This window comes from Erinaceus europaeus, chromosome 8, assembly GCF_950295315.1.
Source record: "Erinaceus europaeus chromosome 8, mEriEur2.1, whole genome shotgun sequence".
In the NCBI taxonomy this organism is placed as follows: Eukaryota; Metazoa; Chordata; class Mammalia; order Eulipotyphla; family Erinaceidae; genus Erinaceus; species Erinaceus europaeus.
The window spans coordinates 104,190,920-104,212,098 of NC_080169.1; the positions used below are offsets into that span (position 1 = coordinate 104,190,920).

General features: G+C 40.3%; 1 protein-coding gene across 1 annotated transcript in view; it reads right to left on the reverse strand.

Moving 5' to 3' along the window:
* The window catches only part of CHCHD3 (coiled-coil-helix-coiled-coil-helix domain containing 3), a 346,441-nt gene that overhangs the window by 43,540 nt on the left and 281,722 nt on the right, over positions 1–21,179 (reverse strand). Inside the window, exon 6 of the mRNA XM_007529206.3 lies at positions 18,974–19,044. Coding sequence (XP_007529268.1) covers positions 18,974–19,044 — 71 coding nt within the window. The remainder of the gene's footprint in view (positions 1–18,973; positions 19,045–21,179) is intronic.

Below are 21,179 nucleotides of genomic sequence, written 5' to 3' on the forward strand. Positions count from 1 at the left end.
ATTTCACTCCCTCCCTAGAAAGCCACTCTACTACCTCTTCAGACCTGAATAACAACATCTCAAGGTGAAAAGACCCAATCCACACCTGGCATCTCTTCCTGCAGTCAAGATTCCCCTCCAGATTTCTGTAGCATTCAGACTGTACCTTTCTCTTAGACCACATGTCAGTATTAGGATGCCATCTGTGTATTACTGTCTCCCTGTGTAGAGTACAAGTGCATCTTTGTGTTTATTTCTTGCTTATATAAAACACTCAGAGTGAGTGAAATACTCAACATTTTTTTTCCATTTGCTAAACTTACGATTTCTGAGTTTGAAACCTCTACAGTATAGTTAGTGATTTGAACAAGTATAAGACCTCTGAGGGCAGGAGATCAAACTTGTATCTTCTCTGTATCTTGTGTCCCCAGAGTATCAAAAAAAAGTTCCTGTAATAGGTGGTCTTGGTATTGATGATGATGAGTTCTCTAAAGTGACCTGCCACATTAACACCTTTCAAAATAAACATATGACTCACCTCTCCAATGGGGGAAGAAATCAGACAAAAGAGTGTGTCAGACTCCATTAACTGAAAAGAACTCCCAGAGGATGGGAGTGGATGAAATTGGTCTGCTGGCAGCATCTACTATCCTAATTCCAGACTTCGAAAATACCCCCCAAACTCACACCCAGTGAACTGAGAAATGTTTAATTTCTTGCTTCTTGTCAGCTCACTGTGATGTCTGAAAGATGCACTCGACATGCAGGAATCCTATTTTGTTCTTTACATGAATATCTTTTGTATTGGAAAACACAATCAGGAAGAGAAAAGAACTGGTTAATTATGAGTACTACCAAATGAGCTGTAATGGAGGTGTTATGAATGTAAATCAGTGAAGCCTGATGCAGAAAACAGCAGCATCTGGGTGTGCAGCTTGCAAAGTAATGAGACTGAGATGGTATGCTGGTGCCTGGCTTTGATCACTTCATCTTGTTCAAGAGCTGAGCTGGGGAAACAAAGGTGAGAGGCACTGACCTCCTTCACACAGCTTCTACTATCAGACACACACACACACACACACACACACACACACACACACAGTTAGAGGACAGACTCTCTTTCTTATTTCCTCCCTCCTGGTCAACACACCCCTTTTGCAGAACTGACAGTCTTGTAGTTGAGGCCCTGATGTAAAAAGCAGACTAAGCCCTACCCTACTAGGGAAAGGCAGGCACAGACTGGGGGTTTGGATCAACCTGTCAACATCCATGTCCAGTGGAAAAGCAGTTGCAGAAGCCAGAATTCCAACCTTCTGCACTCCCAAAAGAATTTTGGACCATACTCCCAGTGGGGGAGAAATGATACGGACAAAATGAAACAGAAAGCTCTGAACTCCAACTCCATCAGGACCTGGAGAGAGAAGAGAAAAATGGGAGGGACATTTGGATGTAGTAATAGGGATATGTGTGACTTGGAAAGGAAGAGAAGATGGGCTCATAGGGACAAAAAAAAAAGGGCAAATACATATAATTATAGAGAGACAGTTGTAGAAAAATAGTTAACCCACATCTACAACCTTAAGAGGATTGCTGTAGTTTACAGTGGAGAAACTGGGGAGTCAGAACTCTGGTAGTGGGTATGGTGTGGAGTTGTACCATTATCTTGTAATTTTGTCAATCAGTACTAAATCACGAATAGAAAATAAAAATAAAGTTAATACAAAAATAAAAGGCTAAGCAGACTTCTACCATCCGAAGCCTCATGTCTGAACATGTCAAGACTATGTAGCCACTCATTTCTCTTCCTCGAAGCAGAAACAGGTAGATGCTACCTTCAAGATCTCAACCATAGCAACAGTGCTTCAGTCACTGGTAGTTGTATAGAGATCTCTGCCAGAGACAGGCTGGTGGACTTCCGTCTCCAGAGATGAATCTGCCTCACGAGTAAAAAGGTATTTGTGTAATCTCAGAAGCCCCAGAGAACAAGTTGAAGAGCAAATGGCATGATAATTAAAAAAAAAAAATCCATCCACAATAGCAGCCGTTGGTCTTTCTTGTGTTAATACCGTAATTGGCAAATAGCTAACTTCTTTGTGCTTGTAAGATTCCAACAATGCATGTTTAACATATTGAAGAAGAAAAAAAAAAAACAAATAAAGGGGGAGGCTTTAGTCCTTGAAAAGGCTTAAAAAGCCAGATGTATCACGGCACAGCATTTCCTGCCAGCTTCATCCAGAAACAGTGGTGAGGTGACTTGTGAATTGCGCCAAGAGCAGGAACTCCCCTTAATGAGCACATCTATCAATTTTCCAGGGACACAGTTGATTACCAGCATTTAGACGTACACCCTCCCAAAAGGAACACAGCAATTTTAACTGCTGGCTACCGAGTGAGAAAGCGAATGAGAGAGCTTACGGCAGCCATGTGAGCAGGTTGGGGGTGCTTGGCGATGCTTTCACATAGGAACATGTGTGCTTTCGTTTCAACATGGAAGAGAAGGGCCAACATGCAGGCTTTTTACAAGCATTCAAGCGTTTTGCCAGGACGCAATACATAGCATGAACACACTGCTGCCTGACATTATTCTATTAAAAAGTGTGGTGTGACTACATAGATGCTTCATTCATAAATACTGTATTCAAGATCCCTCTAACATTTTTTTTTTCCTTCAATCTATTGGGGCTTGGGAAGTAGATCAGCAGTATAGTACCTGCTTTCCATAGGAGAGGTCCTGGGTTCAATCCCTGGACTACATGGGGTAGAAGTCTACATGGTGAAGTGGTGTGTTGCCAACTCTCTTCCTCTCCCTCTCCCTGTCTCTGACATACCAGAACACTGATCAGCTCTGGCTTATGGTGGTGTGAGGGAATCGAACCTGGGACTTTGGAGTCTCAGGCCTAAGAGTCTCTTTGCATAACCATTATGCTATCTACTCACAGCCATCCATCCTTCTCTTTCACTCTCACAGAAAAGAAAAAAAAAATTAGTTCTTGAAGTTGGTGCATAACTGAGGTTCTGAGTTAGTTCTCTAGCACCAAATACAAACAAACAAATAACCCCTGCTACTTTATCCTTGTCTTCAGGACTTCAGGCTGACAAAGAGGCAACAGGTACATGCAACTTCAAACAGGAGGAAAAGACCAATTTTGAGAGTAACTATAGTAAGGCAAGATTTACTTCTGAAAGATTTATTTACATGCTGAAAGAATGGCCCTGACTTTGAGAAAACAGGTTCACTTTCTACTAAAAACAATCTTGGACAGGATTCTTCCCTTCACTGGGGTCTCAGTGTTTGTGTGATGATTCCACTGCTCTTGATGGCCATTCCCTCCTCCCCCCTCCTTTTTTGTTCCTTCTAGGATACAAGGAGAAATGGGGGTTGGGAGAGGGTGGAAGAAAAGAGACAGGGAGGAAAAGGGAGAGATGCCTGCAGCACTGTTTGACTAGTCATGAAACACCCCCCCCCCCACTCCAAACCCAGCAGGTGTAGGTGCGGCTTCAAGCCTGGTCCCCGTACACAGTAATGTGTCGCTCCACTGGGTGTATAATTTAGCAATTATACATTGCATGAGCCAAAGTAATATATGCTACACTTGATCTTAGCCAAAAGGCCAAGAAGCGATCCAATCCAAAGTAATACACGCTTAAGTAAATCATCTTAATTCTGTCTTCAATCTTAGTACTGAGGCAAGGAATGGATAAGCATACATGTTAATTATCCGGTTGAGAGAAAGGAGGGGTGGCAGCATTTGGTTTACCAAAACTGTGGAGTGATAAGACATAACCAAGCTACATCTAGACATTCTCATGAGAAGAATACAAAAGGAAAAATAAAAAGACTGGTATGAAAGTTACCAGCAAAACGAAAGTCAAACAATGAGAGGCAATATCTTGAATATTTTTATTTGGGAGTATATAAATATTACAGATATACTATGCCTATATATATTCTGTTACATATACATAGTATATGTAATATCAATTAAAATGTTACAGTTAGCATTTGTTAAGTATTTCAATAAATACATATTCAAAGGCTTAAAAAAAGGTATCACAATAAATATAATTGAATCTATGCAACTTCCCAAAGACTATCCTGAGTGTTGCCATTTTTTTTCTCCTGCATAGATTATTTCTCTGATATAATTTTGAACCATGCTCAAGTCTTAAGATGATTAACTTTGTAAATTTGACACAAGGCTAGAATTAACAATCTATCCCCTAGAAGTCTTCTTGGACATTTTAAAATGTGACAGGTCAGTCAGATAATAATTAGCTCTAATTGGCCCTCCTACAAGCTTCACTGCTTTCTACCTGTATCTGAGTGGCACTCAAAAAGCAAAATGATTTCTTCCTATCTTTGAAAACATCAAAGGGAAATCAAAGAAATTACTTCCAACTGGATCCTTTAAAAAGTAAATGAACTCTAGTTAGAATCAGCATGAGGAAGTAGCTTAGTTATCCAAGATAGAAATATATTTGGGGAACCATGAGCTGTGTAATTAATTACTCAAATAAGCCAGTATCAATATACAGATTCCCCAAATGCCATACAGTCTAGAACTCAAAAGTGTTTTGATTTGAAATATTATAATAACAAAGAAAGAACCAAGCCTTCATGGTGGGAGAAATCTTTATTTGTCTAACTAACCGTGTGCAATTAATATTTCATATAACCGTGTAGGGTACGCTAGCTTTATAATGGATCGTATTGATTAAGGAAGAAAGTTCAATGCTAATGTTCCTGGAGGGGAAAACAGAACGATTTGTTATCTTGCACCGAACAAATCACAAATTCAGGAGTTTATAAAGCTTCAAACCCGTGGGCTGCCACAAAACTGGTTTTGATAATTTACATGTAACATGTAAACAGATTATATTAAAGGCAAGATGCCCAGAGCAACCCAAACAACTCCCAGCTGTCAAGGCTGGGATAGGGAAGAACATTCTAGGTCACGGATTTACTATAGATGTGGCCAATCTTGTACCTTCCGTGGTTTGTGTCACCATCAGATTGTTCTTTTACATTGTGCTAAGTGACAAGGAATCTTCTTCAGGGGCTCTCTAGATTCTGAGACCAACCGCAGACATGCACGTAATGACAGCAGTCTGGGAACAGACAATAGTGTCTATAGTTTATACCCCTGCCCCAGTATTATTTTATTATTTATTTATTTACCTTGGTCCTTTCTTCCAATCAACTTTGCCATCCTGTCCCTACTTAAGTCTTAACTATGGGTTGAGTGGAATGCTGAGTGAAGTGTTAGGAAGTGTAGAATGGTATACAGGGAAACTTAACTACAGAGTGGTCAGTGCTTCTTGGAATTTTTTTTTGTTGTTGCAGTACAGAGTAATTTGTAGACTAAGGACAGAGATAGAACAGTAGGAATAAAATAAATAAGTAAAAACAAAAACCTAAACTAGATAATGCAATAGACACATCTGATTCAAATGGGTTCTGATTGTGAAAGGTGAAGAAACATTCACCATATAAGGGTTGTAGCATAAGAAATACTATTGGGCTGGAGACAGAACAGAACAGAACAGTTATGCAAAAGACTTTGGTGCCTAAGGCTCTGAAGTCATGGGTTCAATCCCCAGAATCACCATAAGGCAGAACAAATCAGTGCCCTGATTTCTTTCTTATAAAATAAAATATTGCCAAATACTAGTATGTTTCAAAGCAGACCTCTCTCTCCTTAGAACTAATTTGTTGTGTGTAGGACTATGTGAAAGCTTGGTAGAGCTTAGGGGAGCTCTCCCATCCTCGGATGGAGGTCTGGAAAGACACCCCACTTGTTAGCCTCTTTCCTTATAGAGATGAGCCAAGAAGGAAAAGTCTCCCAGACTCAGTTTCTCCTTGCTTGTCTCTCAAGCTCACAGAAAGCCTACAGGCCTCTCACACTTAGTTTCCCCTGCTAGCAGCAGGCCAAATGGTTGCCTGCTTTAGGGTTCACTCAAAGTTCACACATCCACTTCACCTTATGATCATAAAGGAGAACACACTCTATCATACACCCCCAACACCAGACAATGAAAACCCCAAATCCTATTTCCTTGTACCCTTTGATATCTGTGATTCACATCAAGCTTTGTTTTTCTTCTTTTCTACCCCACCTTACTGGTTTAACCCCTATGCTTCTCTCAAATGCCTTTGGATAATTAACTTGCCTACATCATGGAGACTAATTGTCTTGACCTTTATGTATCTCATCAATTCTTGTCATACCAGCCCCCATCATAGGAGCAAGCTGACCTTTAAAAAACCTGTAATTTCTGACATATGTGAAAAACGTTCTTTGTTTAACTCTCTATATAAGCCTGTACCCATCTCCAAATAAATGAGAGTTTGTACCAGAATATTCCCTGATGCCTCTTTCTGAGTTGGACGGTCCCTAGAACTGGCGAGGGAGGGTCGGAGGCTTACCCCCTGGTTGGAGCCACTCCATGTGAGCACCAGTTGTTGGGAATGGGAGGGCTGCAAGGGGGACACACTCATAGCTTAAGAGTTAAGAGACTACTTTGTGCATGTTCCCTGACCAGAACACATCTAAGTGGGCCAAAGAACTAAACAGACAGTTTTCTAGAGAAGAGATACATATGGCCCACAGACACATCAAGAAACCCTCCACTTATCATTAGAAAAATGCAAAAGAAAACTACAATGAGATTGCATCTCACACCTATCAGAATGGCTTATATCAACAAAACAGGGAATGACAGGTGTTGGAGAGGTTATGGAGAAAAAAAGGTAACTCTGCTTCACTGCTGGTGGGGATGCAACTGGTGTAGCCACTTTGGAAGACTATATGGAGAGTCTTAAAACAAATAGAATTACCTTATGATCCAGCAAGACTACTCTTAGGCATTTATCCAAAGGACACTCAAACACTAATTTGAAGAGACACATGCACCTCATGTTCATTGCTGTATTAAGTCACTATAGCCAAAGACTGGAAGCAGCCTAAATGCCCATCAATAGATGACTGGATAAAGAAGGCATAGATATATATTCCATGGAATATTACTCTGCAGTCCATAAAGAGGATGTTGTTGTGTCCTTCGGGACAAAACAAATGGAACTGGAGGTGATTATGCTTAGTGAAATAAGTAAAGAGGTGACAGGCAACTACCAGATGGCTTCTCTCATTTTTCAGGAATGTAGAGGTTGGTACACACAAACTTGCAAACAAAGCAAAACAAAAAACAAACACCAAACAGAAGCAAGCAAACTGGAAGACTTATGAGAAACTATGGTGGTTATCTTTGGGAGGTGGGGTTAGGCCAGGATACAGAACTTTGGTGGTGGGTGTAGTGTGGAACTACACACTGTAATCTTACAATCTTGTTACCCAACTATTCATGACAGATTTTTAAGAAATAGAACACATCTAAAGTGTAGCCAGTGATCTGGGATTGTATAATAACTACTTAACCATTATTTTAGGTGAAGATTCAAGACACCTTTCACTTCTTATTTCATTGAAACACACATTAACCACCCACCCCCCCAAAAAAAAACCCAAAATTTCCTCTTCAATGGTCTGAAGAGACTGGCAGCTTCAATTTACATTTTACAGATATAAGAGACAAGTCGAAGATGTAATAAATAGCTTGCCCGAGGAATTGAGCTCTAAATAAGCAAGACAATGTTTCAGCCAAATGTGTCTGCCACTAGCTTCATATACAAAATATATTCCTAAGCTCATAAACATCGTTTTTCAATTTTAGAATTAAAATCCTTCCTCCCAGGTACACAGTGACAAATTCAAGAGGGCATATGAGATACTGTGGGAGATGCCACAGGTGAACTGATGCTTAGATAACAAATAACTCTAAAATTTCCAAAAAGGCAATTGTAACCAAACTTATGCACAAAGGATACAGGTGTATTTATCTAGAATTGGCCTCTTCAATTACTGAGTCTCTTACTTTATAATCAAGATGTTACTTGGCTCCAAGGACCGCAGGGAATAAAATGTCACCACTGCAGCTGCTGTGTTTCCTGCTTGCAGTCCCTCAAATTAAAAAAGGGGGTAGAAAGGCCCAATATAAATGCAGAATTTAATTAGTTAGTAAAAGCCCAAATCCTTGCCTAAAGCCCTGGTCTTCCCGTAATAACACATTCTTTTCTTCTTGTGTAAACTTTTCATTACAGAGGAGACATCTTCATAATACAATAATTTTAGTTATAATGTAACTGCTGGTAACATAACTCCTGCATTAGAAAAGGCAGCAAGCTCAAGTAATGCTTTAATATAATTTGTGTTCAGCAGAAGCCAAGTCAACTTGGTCATTTAGAATCTGATCAATGTGAATTAGTGTCTTACTGAGAGAAACCATTTGATCAGTTAGAAACTGATCAATATGAATCAGAGATAAAACATTTATCATGTACATTTGGTATATCAGATCTATTCACACGGCACTAAAGTAGGGTATAAGTTGACATCAATAAGTGTTAGAGACCATGTGCAGGGAGCCTGTCACCTCTAGATACAAATAAATGTCCAACAGTTTATAATTTCAATCCTTCTGATAAACCATGCTGTTCGACAGGGCAACTGGAACTGGAACGACTGAAAAACAGAGGGAGCTTGGTAACTTTGGAGGAACTGGAAAGAAAAGCACAGCCAAATCGAGCAGCTCAAACTTCTGACATAAGTTTTAATTAAAAGTTTCAGCAGAAAGGTAACTAGCATAAATTCACTTGGCTAAACTTTCAGAAGAGTTTTAAGACTATTAATCAGAATAAACTTTGTACCTGCAGCACAATTAGTTCTATTAATCTAATACTTCCAAATTGAAGTCACATTGACATTTGTGTGCACGGGCTTGTGCATCTAACAGAATTATGAATTTGCCAGTCAAAATCTTATTTAATTATTTTACAGCCAATTAAGCAAGATCTTTAAAGATTGTTGCTTAAAAGTGTCCCTGAACCACATGTGTAATTGCAGAGAACATGAACACACCTGCTGATGTCATTGGTGTTTCATCCTTAGCTTCACATCCTCAGTTTCACTACCTTATTCATTGGATAGCTATTACCACAGACCCCAAAGAGAAATCAAACACAGTCAGTGCCAAAGTGAACCCCTAAAAAAAGTAAACACCTTTTAAAGTGAGAAAATTTGGCACTGAAAATGTTTGAATGCATAACGATACTGACACAATCCTTTTTATCTGTAAGGCCTTTCTTAGATATTCTAAAACCACCTAAACTTCTTCAACAGGGTTAACTAATCTTTTAATGCATTATCTGGATAATCTAGGCTTTTTCCACGAGTCTGAATTTATAAGGCAGGTTTCAACAACTCCATTCACAGATAAAAGTGAAAACCTTTTCTAAAGCCTGCCACACAAAGGAGTATTACCAGTATTCAGAGGTGATTTCACAGACTTGTACTCCTTTACAAGTGCTTCATTTTTCAAAGAAATAACAGCCATGTTAAAAAGTTACACCTTCTTCTGAAAGAATCCCAAAAATAATCTGTACAGATCTATGCCACTTCATAGAAATGTTTATGCTTTTATGGAAGGTGGAAACTGGCCAAACTTCATCATAGGAAGAGGACTAAATAACAGTATAGGCGTGGAAACAATCATCTCTAAAATACTTTTCATTTAGGCATCATGTTGAGTGAGACAAGCCAGAAAGAGAAAGATCCAATACTGAGTGATCTCACTTGCTGGTGGAACTTAAGAATAAGGGACAGTAAGGGAGACATAAGGAGAAACTCAGACTGGGTGTGGCATATAGCACCAAAGCAAAGGACTCTGGGGAAGGAGAGAAAGGAAAGGGGTGGAGGGGCTCTGGGGTTCTGAGATGAGAGGCTTTGGCTATGTATTCAAGACTATACTTATACTGTAAACCATTAACCACTCAATAAAATAAAATAAAATAAAATCTTTTCATTTGCTTGAAGACATCTTGTCTATATTGCCTTTAATTATTTTATCATTCTGATAAATTATATTTATCATTTTGATAAAATTTAAATATTTTATCAAAAAAAGAAAAAAAAGAAAAAAATAGAACAAGATGAAAAAGAATTTTTACCATTCTTTGCCTTATAGTTTGTGTGCTATTCAATTAGAATTTTAATTTTTTATTTTATTTTTTTTAACCAGAGCACTGACCAGCTTTGGCTTATGGTGGTATGGGGAGACTGAACCTGGGACTTCGGAGCCTCAGGCATGACGACAGTCTGTTCGCATAACCATTATGCTACCTACCCCCCCCCCCCAGCCTCAATTAGAATTTTAAAGACACTTTAGTGTGCAGATATAACTCTCTTCTAATATTTATTTCTGCATAGGTGTGGTAAATGGGCTCTAAACTACAAAGAGACTTGATCCTGACCATGCCCTGACACTGACCATGAAGTCACAGGGTCCCAGCAGGGACACTTCACATACGTTAGTGCTGGCCTGTCATTACTGTCTTGGCTAGGCTGCACTCGACTTAAGAGTTAAGAATTCCTACTGGTTTTTATTTGGGGACTTAAACATTATCAAAATTTTGTTTGGAAACAAATATGAAAAACTTTTCTTTCTTTTTTTAATAATTTCTTTAAATTTTTAAAAAATTATCTTTATTTATTGGATAGAGACACCCAAAAACTGAGAGGGTAAGGGAGAGAGACAGAGAGACATCTGCAGCACTGCTTCACTACTCGCAAAGCTTTCCCCCTGTAGGTGGGGATCAGGGGCTTGAACTTGGGTCCTCGTACATTGTAACATGTACGCTCAAGCAGTTGCGCCACCTCTGAACCCTGAAAAATTTTTCTACCTTCAGAGTTTCATAAGTTTTGTAGATGATTTTAAATCTTCTAGTAGTCATACTAAAAAATAAATAAGTAAAAACAAAACAAAACAAAACAGTAGGTGGAGAAGGAGTGACTACAATACTGGTAAAGTTTTGCCTTTGATCCCAAGCATCATCACATATGACAGAGTGATGCTCTGGTTCTCTCTCTTTCTCTTCTCTATCTCTTTTTTCTCTCTGCTGTGTAAATAAATAGATATTTTAGCAAAGTAAAAAAAAAGTGATATTCAATTTAATAATATACAGTTGATATTTATGCAAGAGTTTGAAGGGTGAGCTCAGGCGTATACTTAGTAGTGTGTTCTCAAGCTATTCCCTGGTTCTGCATTGACTTATTCGCCAACTGGGGAACTTGGTTGAATCCTCAGCTGTGATACTCTGGTATTTGGAAGTTCACCATAAGTTACATGCAGGTTCTGAATTACAGGGGGTGGGGGTGAGCAGACCCCAAACCCATGATACTATCATGTTGAATGAGACAAGTCAGAAAGACAAAGACCCATGGGCCAACTCTAATTTATTGAACTCAATATAGCCAAGGTACTGCCCCTTCAATCGTTATAAGAAGATGTTTGGCACTTCTTTACACTCCAGGGACTCCATTATACCTGGAACACATCTCAACTGGGGCTCAGTCAAATTTCAAGTCTCGAGAGAGACATGTGGCTGCAACAGTGGGCAGTGTAGTTCAGCAAATAAATTCAACCTTACTAAAAAGAGAATTCTTTCAGGTCTGGGTTAAGCCTCTGCCCTCACAGCAGGATTTTCTTCTTTCTGTCAAGGTTGATGTAGGTTTTTCATTCTCCCCAAAGAAAAAACTGAACGACCAGCATCCTTCTGCCCTTAGCTCCTATTTTCACCACACACCCCCCCTTCTTCTGACAAGCTCAGTTCTGTTGATGAAGTCCACTTGGCTTATGTTTATTTTTGCTTTGTCCATTTGGGTGTTTTGTTAACTTATGTAAAAGGTAAAATGACCCAAATATCTGCCTTTTTCTTCCTGACTTGTTTCATTTTGCATAACTTCATTGGGTGTGGTTCATTTTGCTATAACAACATTTTAATCTCTTCCTTAGCTGAATAATATCCACACTCTGTATGTCTGTATATGTCTGAGTTAACATATACATACAAGCTACGTCTTCTTTATCATCTGTCAGTGGGCACTTAGATTGTTTCCCTATGTTAGCTACTGTGAACAATATGGGAATAAATACCAAGAGTGGTTATAACTCTTTGAATCAGTGATTTCATCCTTCTTCAGAATGGTTTTCTGGGGGGCCAGGTGGTGGCAAACCCGGTTGAACACACGGTATAATGTGCAAGGACCCGGCTTCAAGCCTCTGATCCCCCCCCTGCAGGGGGAAAGCTTCACAAGTGGTGAAGTGAGCCTTCAGGTATCCCTCTGTCTCTCTCTCCCTCTCTATTATCCCCTTCCCTCTCAATTTCTGTCTCTGTCCAATAAATAAATAAATAACTATAATTAAAATATGGTTTTCTGTACATGGGATTGCTGTCTCACAGGGTAGCTCTATTTTTAGTTTTTTTCTGAGGACATTCCATACTGTTTCCCAAAATGGTAGCCTAATTTACAACTTTTACAGTTGTAAAAGCTTAAAAGTCACTGTGGAGGAAAACTTGTTGCAGAAAAATAAGCAGCACAATTTCCTTATCCCCAAATACACCCCCAAATGAGGAACACAGTGAAATAGTATTTTAATAACACTATTTCTATTAGGGATAAATTATGCCATCTGGGTAGAGTTCATTTTGGATTATTTATTTACTGATGTAGAGTTGAGGCCTCATGCATGTGTACCTTCACTGCTCCTGAGCCATTTTCTCATTCAAATAGAGAGGCAGACAGGGAGAGACCCCAGATCAGCAGAGGTGTTCCCTCTCTCTAGTGCTGTAGTATCTCCCATGTGGCCCCCATGTGGTGTCGTGTGCACAACAAGGCATGTGACATATCCAGTGAGCTATTTCTTTGGCCCCCTAACTTTCAATTTCCAAAAAGCTCTTTCTTTTCATATCCTGTCTCCCGTTTGCTTTCCTCTGGGAAGTCTAAGTTCCACACAGCTAAGACTCTCTACCTGCCTCTTTCTTGTCATGTAGGAACACTCTGAATGAATGACAACAATGGCAAAATAGGGAGCACGTTCCATTACATCTGAAGTGTTTCCACAGTTCACCACCAACATTATCAGCACAGAGACTGATGTCTGAGTTAATATTTAAGCATCCCTAAGATAATCCCATTAGCTATGCTGGCAGGATGATAGGTCTGTGTGATGGTGTTGACTTGAGCAGTCTCCGATGTTCTTTCCTTTCTCTTTACTGGAATTGTGTATGACCCTTCCTCATGAGGTGTATACAACAGCTCTTGAAACTGCAATCTACAGCACTTCTGCTTCCTATAACTATGATGCATCTAAATGAATCCTCCCATCAGATAAAATCAACTAAGTCCTCCTCGGTATACCTTCAAAGCTTGCTGCTCAGAGGAACTGCTGAGTCCAATTCAGCTGTCCAGTGGAAAGAAGGTGGTGTACTGCCTTGCAAAAGACTGTAGTCCGTATGATCACTTGGGACAGACTCCCCCTTTCTCTCCCTCCCGTTCTTCCTTTAGACAGAAACAGAGAAAATGGCACACAAGGTGGAGACTATAGTTATCAAAGCTTTCAGTGCTGTGGCGGCCAGGCTCAAACCTGGGTCGTGCACATGGCAAAGCAGCACATGATCCAAGTGGGCTACAAACATTTCTTTCTTTCTTTTCTTTTTAAAATTAATTTAATAATGATCGATAAGACCATAGGATAAGAGGGAATCAATTCTACATAATTCCTACCACTGTAATTCTACTTCCAATCCCATCCATTGGAAGCTTTCCTATTCTTTATCCTTCTGGGAGTATGGGCCCAGGATCATTATGGGGTGCAGAAGGTGGCAGGTCTGGCTACCGTAACTGCTTCTCCGCTGGACATGGGTGGTGGCAGGTCAACCTATACTCCCAGCTGTTGGTCATTATGCCAGGTCCCCTCCATTGCTTAACACTGTGGTCTATTTACATAATCATTGTTTTGCCTGAGACCCGCCCTGCCTGCAGGGTATTGGTTTAATCCCCACTGGTTAGAACCTTCGAAACAGCTGCTATGGAAGCTAGCTACCTTCACATCCCCCCCCCACCCCCTCTCCTAGCCATTTCCATTTTCCCACTTGCCACTTCCGGTTAAAGAGATACATAAAAAGCGTTGTCTCTGATCAATAAAGGCATTGCACTGCATTCCTGCTCAGCCACAAGTTCCTTGTCTCCTCTCTCTCGGTTGACGCTAAACTGACACCCAGCCTGTACAAACGTATTTCTAAAAGGATGAAAAGTATCATTCTGTAAACTCCGTGCTGTCAAAGATGGCAAGCATCTCTTAAAGCCACCACAGCATTGTCACTTCCTAGGTGTGAAGTTAATGAACACAGTGAGAACCAAAACAGCATTCTAGGAAGCTGGGTTTAGCAGGTAGCAGCTGCAAAGCAATTACACAGTGAAATCATTCTCTGAAAAACTAGTTTCTGAAATTCTTAGCACCATCATCATCTGTACAACCTGGAGTTTTATTTGTATTGGAGTTGGCCAAACTGCAAAGTCTGAGGGGGAGAGTCCCAGAATCTATTGTCATTTCTGACGCTGCAACTTCACTGGGTTCCCTTAAATCCCTCTATGATTATAATTTTTTATTTTTTATTTTTTTAGATATTCTCCCCCCCTTTATTGGATAGGACTGAGAGAAGTCGAGAGGTGGGGGGGTAGAGAGATAGAGAGACATCTGTAGATCTGCTTCACCACCTGTGAAGCGATCCCTCTGCAGGTGGGGAGCCAGATGGCTCGAACCAGGATCCTTGTACTTTGTACTATGTGCACTTAACCTGGTACACCACTGCCTGGGCCCCCTCTATGATTATATATATATATCTTAGAACTCATTGAAAAATGATTAACCAGCCTAGGAAGTTCCAAAGGTATGATTTCCATGGTTTTGAATCAAAATAGAATTAAAAAAAAAACAAAACCAGTGGACACTGACACTAAACATAAGGTTACCTGAAGGGAAGAGGGGGAGAGTTAAAGAGTAGAGTGGGTATAAGAAAGGGTACTGGGCTTTGTTCCCTACCTCTCTCCTCTAATAGACAAAGTGAAAGATATAGTTTCCATTGTCTTCACAAAGACTGCCTCCCAGTATCATGTATAATAGTGTAGAGTATAATCAATCAGAGAGCTTGCCTAAGATTCAATGTTCAGAGTTTTATTGGGACTTGATTATATAGGCCTGCCTGTCGTAATACCCACTTGGTTAAATTCAGTCTCCAGTACCTCTCTGTTCCAGACAGTGATTAGGCTAGAACCGCATGGCCCTAGGGAAGCTTCATGAACAAAAAACCCACTTTTCCCATTTGGGAGATTCCCAGCTTCTAGAGGTCACCTCCCAGAAAGTGGGTACATAGGTTAGATCTCTCTTTGGTAAAGGTCAAATTCTGTACTATACTGGGTTAAAGTAGGGTGGGGTAAGAAATAATATAAAGGAAGAAGTGGCTGAGGGTTTACTTAAATTGAAGCCAGACTTCCAGGTCTGTGTTATCTTGGGGAAGACGTGACATCATGCCATTGATTTTTGTTCACGAAGCCTGTTTCTCCAGTAGGATACTGAAGACTGAATGCCATGGCAGTTGGGTGGCACTTCAGAACTGAGTCTTCTCAGCTAAAGCCAGATTTCTCTTTCTCTCTAAAACTGGTCCTGCACTTGCTTTCCAGTGTGCTGAAGAAGTTCATTTTTCTGGTTCTCCTTAGCTTCAGTCTACACAGGCATGAAGGACTAAGTTGTGATACCCCCACCCCCTTCCCAATTTCACATGCTATTTTACACCTAGCAAAAAAGTATGCGTTTTTCAAGAGAGGGTCTTTAAAGAAATAAATCAAAATGAGGCCCTTAGTCTAGGAACACATCCAATGAGGCTTGCGTCCTTATAAGTAAGCGAAAAAAAGCACACAGGCCAAAGCACATAGAGAAAAGTCCATAATGAAGGCACCAGGTAAGAGAATCATCTCCAAGCCAAGGACAGACACCTGAGAAGAGACCAATTCTGCTAATACCTTGAGCTCCAATTCCTAGTCTCCAGAATCAAGAGAAAACAAGCATTTATCGTTTAAGTCATTTAAGTCTCCAGCACTATGTTATAAAAGCCCTGCAAAGTTATCTATAACAGAATCACTAACTTGTTCAAATCTTTCAACGAATGTTTGGGTTCCATGTCCTTTACTTTCTAGCACTTCCGAGTTTTTTCATTTGTTTAACTTCTTTGTTGGGGGATTAACTTCTTTTGTTTGTTTGTCTGTTTTGTTTTCTCTTTCCCGTGCCTCCAGTTAAGCCACACAGCCAATGTTGGATTAATATTCCTAAAGGTGAATCAGGGTCCTCACCTGGTTAAAAACCTTCCAATGATTCTCTGCTAAATGAAGATCCAACTTTCATGTCCAATAGCAAATGACCCCCCACTGATCTTTCTAACTTTATCCTAATCTCTGAGTCAAGCCATTGCCACTTTCGCTTGCCACCCACCCACTATCCAGCCTAGCTTCCCTTCTCAATACCTTTCCTTCCCACCTACTCAACAAAATTCTTCAAGCCTCAACTAAAAATATCACTTGGATGATTTCAAAGATGATTCTAGTCCGGATTTCTCACTGTTGATCCATCCTATATTTCTGTTATTTGTATAGCAATCAACTTGCAGTGAAGAAATAGCCAGGGTGCCGAGTCAAAGGTTCTCATATTACTGAGACAAAAAGGGTTAAAAAAAATGTCTTTGGTGGGAATCAAATTACTTGGAAATACAGACAGTGCATCTCTGAAACGCAAGTCTATATCTAATTATTTATCTACATTTTTCCTTTCATCTTTTCTGTTGCAAGGTTTTATAATTTTATTGTATTTTTCATTTTTTTGCCTCCAGGGTTATTGCTGAGGCTCAGTGCCTTTCTTTCCCCCCTCATTTTGTTGTCCTTGTTTTATCATTGCTGCGGTTATTATTGTTGTTGTCATTGATGTCATTGTTGGATAGGACAGAGAGAAATGGAGAGAGGAGGGGAAGACAGAGAGGGGGAGAGAAAGACAGACACCTGCAGATGCACCTCACCGCCCGTGAAGTGACTCCCCTGCAGGTAGGGAGCCTGGGGCTCGCACTGTGATCGTTACGCTGGTCCTTGTGCTCTGCGTCATGTGCGCTCAACCCGGTGTGCTACCGCCCAGCCCCTCTGTTGAAAGATTTTATACCTGTATGGCTTCACCATTCCTGGTGGACTCCTTTTCTCCCCCTTCCCACTCTCTCCAGAGATTGAGAGACAAAGGAGACTCTAGTACTGCTCATGATGCTGTGCTTGGTGCTTCCATGTGGCAGTCAAGGGCTTGAACCTGGGCTCTCCTGTATGGCCAAGTATGTGCTTCACCAGGTCAGGTAGCCCCTGCTTCTCTATTTACATTCTTAAGACAGCACAGTAAATTTATATGCGAGATATGAGGTGCACTATTAGAAGGTCTCTCCCTGCTGCCCCTAAAAAGATAATTCAGTAAGGAGCAATGAAGATTTTTGTCTACTTAAATATACATCAAACTATCCTTATAAGCACATCTTAAACACACACACACACACACACACACTGGTATCCATTACACATAAATTCACTCTAGTACAAAGGAATAATGCTACCTTAAGGGTTTTAATCATTTTATCCAATGCTTATAAACATGGCAAGGAAAGAGGTCAGATCAGAACCCAAATACAATCTTTCAACGAATCTTGTCACAACACTTTTTTTTCCCCTGCTTCACTAATTTGCCTGTGCACCTCTAAAAGGGTTACACAATACAACTATTTATACACTCAGGAAAATTCTGAATGATGTCTCCCCACTTAAGACGAAAACTGGCAGCAAAGGAAAAGTGCAGGGCAATAGGTCATAGACACTCTGATCCTTCAATCACAGAACATTCATTTACACATCCCTGCTGGGAAATTGTGCCAATGCAGTCACATCTGCCATGTTGTCCCCTCAGGCTACTGCTAGTTCCCTGGAGAGTTGGGACATTCTCAGAGTGCCTGTTCAGCCATGTTGTGCCCTCAGGACATTGTCTATATCCCCGCGATATCTGGAGTGCTCTGGTTACTCCTCCCCCCTCCCATTCTCACGAGAGTTATCATCCTATCCTGGAGTGCTATGGTTACTCCTCCCCCTTCCCATTGTGAAAGCTACTCCTATAAAAACTCTGTGTTTTCCGCACCTCGCTCTCTTGCTGGCGCTCCACTCTGGTGTTCAGACGCAGGAAAGGTTACTGCGTGAGGCGGCCATTTTCTCTACCTCCACGTGGCCCAACCTGCTTCTCTAACACCCAACTCTGAGGTGCCAGCGCGAATAAAGATTTGTGTTTCCTCTTCACTCTGGACCCTCTCTCTCTCTTCTCTGCGGCCTGTGCACTACAACATCTGGCTCTACAACACATCCCTAGGATTAAGAGAGGTAGCAATTTAACACAACCTAAACAATCAAGGGTAAGGTAAAGGCTCCAATTTAAAAGGTTCCAAGGTATGTGTAAAGAAATGAAAACAGCTTAATCCTGGGGAAGAAAAAAAAAAAAAGGTGGGCATGAAAATTTGGAACATACCCATTATTTTATTATGTGAAAGTGAATGGTCACTAATCTTCATAATCAAGGGCATCTTAAGTATTATTCCAAATGAAGATTGTATACCAGTGCTTTCAATTTCCCCTGGATACATAAGACAGATTGAGTTGCTACAAGCTTTCCTCAAATGTTCCTTCCCTACATTTGAGGGCATAAATCTACAATATCCATTGTAGCCAATGATATTGTCTGTCTCAACCACCCAATCACATTTATTGGTAGTTTAGAGACCACAGCATGGAAATCCCCTGCAATGCCTTGGGGCCAGACTTCACCCTGGCTTGTATGCAAGGTGGTGCACTATCCCAGTAAGCTGGTTCCCCGGACTAGTAACATTGAGTCTTACACAGCAAACTCTCTTCTATACAAAAAGCAGTGCAACTGCATTTAAATCTTGCCAAGAAGTGTTAACAGGAAAGGATTAAAACCTTACTTGAACTTGGCTTCCACCTCTTCAGCAGCTTTCTGATATTGCTCTGTGGTGACTTTGTAGAATTCCGAGCTCTGTGGACAAAGATTGATAACAGATCTTATTATCCAAGAGGACCAACTGTAAGCAAGACTTGTCAAAGATACACAAAATCCTGTTTCAGCCTCTCATGCAACAGTTCCTTGCATGACTTGTAAAGCTATCTGTTTAAGTAGCAGAGAAGTCGTCGATATGCAGATAATCAGAATGAACTTGCATAACTGTCGTTCTAACTCTAGCCTAAATAACTCCCATTACTATACGTCATCATCTGTAACAACTAACACATTTTATTTATTATGATAAGTATCATTTATTTATTCCCTTTTGTTGCTCTTGTTCTTTTATTGTTGTAGTTATTATTGATGTCATCGTTGTTGGATAGGACAGAGAGAAATAGAGAGAGGAGAGGAAGACAGAGAGGGGGAGACAAAGATAGACACCTACAGACCTGCTTCACTGCCTGTGAAGTTACTCCCCTGCAGGTGGGGAGCCGGGGGATCAGGTTCCTTACACTGGTGCTTGAGCTTTATGCCACGAGTGCTTAACCCACTATGCTACCGCCCAACTCCCTATTCATTATTTAAAAAAAAAAAAATTTATTTATTTATTTATTTATTTTCCCTGTTGTTGCCCTTGTTTTTTTTATTATTGTTGTAGTTATTATTGTTGTAGTTATTATTGTTGTTGTAATTGATGTCGTCATTGCTAGGGCAGAGAGAAACGGAGAGGGGGGGGAAACAGAGAGGGGGAGAGAAAGATAAGACACCTGCAGACCTGCTTCACCACCTGTGAAGCAACTCCCCTGCAGGTAGGGAGCTGCGGGATCAAACCAGGATCCTTATGCCAGTCCTTCATCTTTGCGCCACGTGCACTTAACCTGTTGCGTTACCGCCCAACTCACACAGCTAACACACTTTATAGGGTTATATAGACTTCCTTTATTTGGAGTCTATACCAAAAAGACGGTTCAGATAGAATAATGACATACACAGAAATCACACTTGCCTAGGATATTGGAGGATCGTTTCTACAAATACTGCTGTCCTCAAGATGACTTTTTCCTGTTGTTGAAGGTACTCTATCACCTTCTAAGAACATCAGCATTTATAACAAATCACCCACTAATGACATGGGGGGAGGGGCAGATTCAAGCTATTCTTATATTTCCAGCATCACATCTATATATATATATATATATATATACATACATATATATACATATATGTATATATATATATATATATATACATCACATCTATATATATATTTCCAGCATCACATGAATGAACTCACGAGCAACACAAACTAAGTGGTAACAGCAAAGTCATGCTTCTTCCTGGGTCTGCAAAATTAAAAATTACCCTCTCTCCCCAGCAACTTTGAAACTTGTCTTTCTACAGCAGAGGGTTGAGGGGCCGCCGGGGACTTGGTGGCCTCACTGACCCCAGGAGCCTGTGGACTCATTGAAACATCCTGCAAAACGCACGGCAGCACAAAAGAACACAAAGCAATACAGTTGTCTTTTGTGCACCTTCATTCCCTAATCACTCAGGCTTCACAGGCATGACTGGGGGTAGTTTGTTTTGTAATAAATCATTGTTGCTTGGGGAGAAAATGAAAATGAAATCCTCTTCACACTCGTGACCCCTTTGCATTTAACAATCTGGGTTGTCGAATGACCGTCACATCCAGGTTTGTTGGGTATAGATGAGATCGATATGCATGTGATTAGACAGCCTGCTCAGGGTGGCTGGAGCAGGGGACAGGTCACTGTTAGAGATGACGAATGGCTCTCTCTCAACCCAGGGTCCCCTACGATGCTAACATTTACTATAATCTTATTTGGGTTGTGATTTATCTTTCTTGCACCTGATCAATAAAGATGAACAGAACAGTTGTTAAGGATCGATTGTAATTTTTTATCATTTTCAAGCATGAGGGTACATTTCTGACATGAAGACAATATTCTAAGTGTGCAGATTCTGCATTCAAAAACTATCATTTATTTATTTTGGTTAAAGACAGAAAGAAAAGCTCCTTCATTTTTTACAATTGTAGTTGGATCAACTTTACTAGTCTATATTCTGGAAAGGTTTTTTTTTTTGTTTTCTTTTGAATTTATCTGTTGGTCTCATGTGGCAAAAAAAAAAAAAAGTCATTTGTGTTT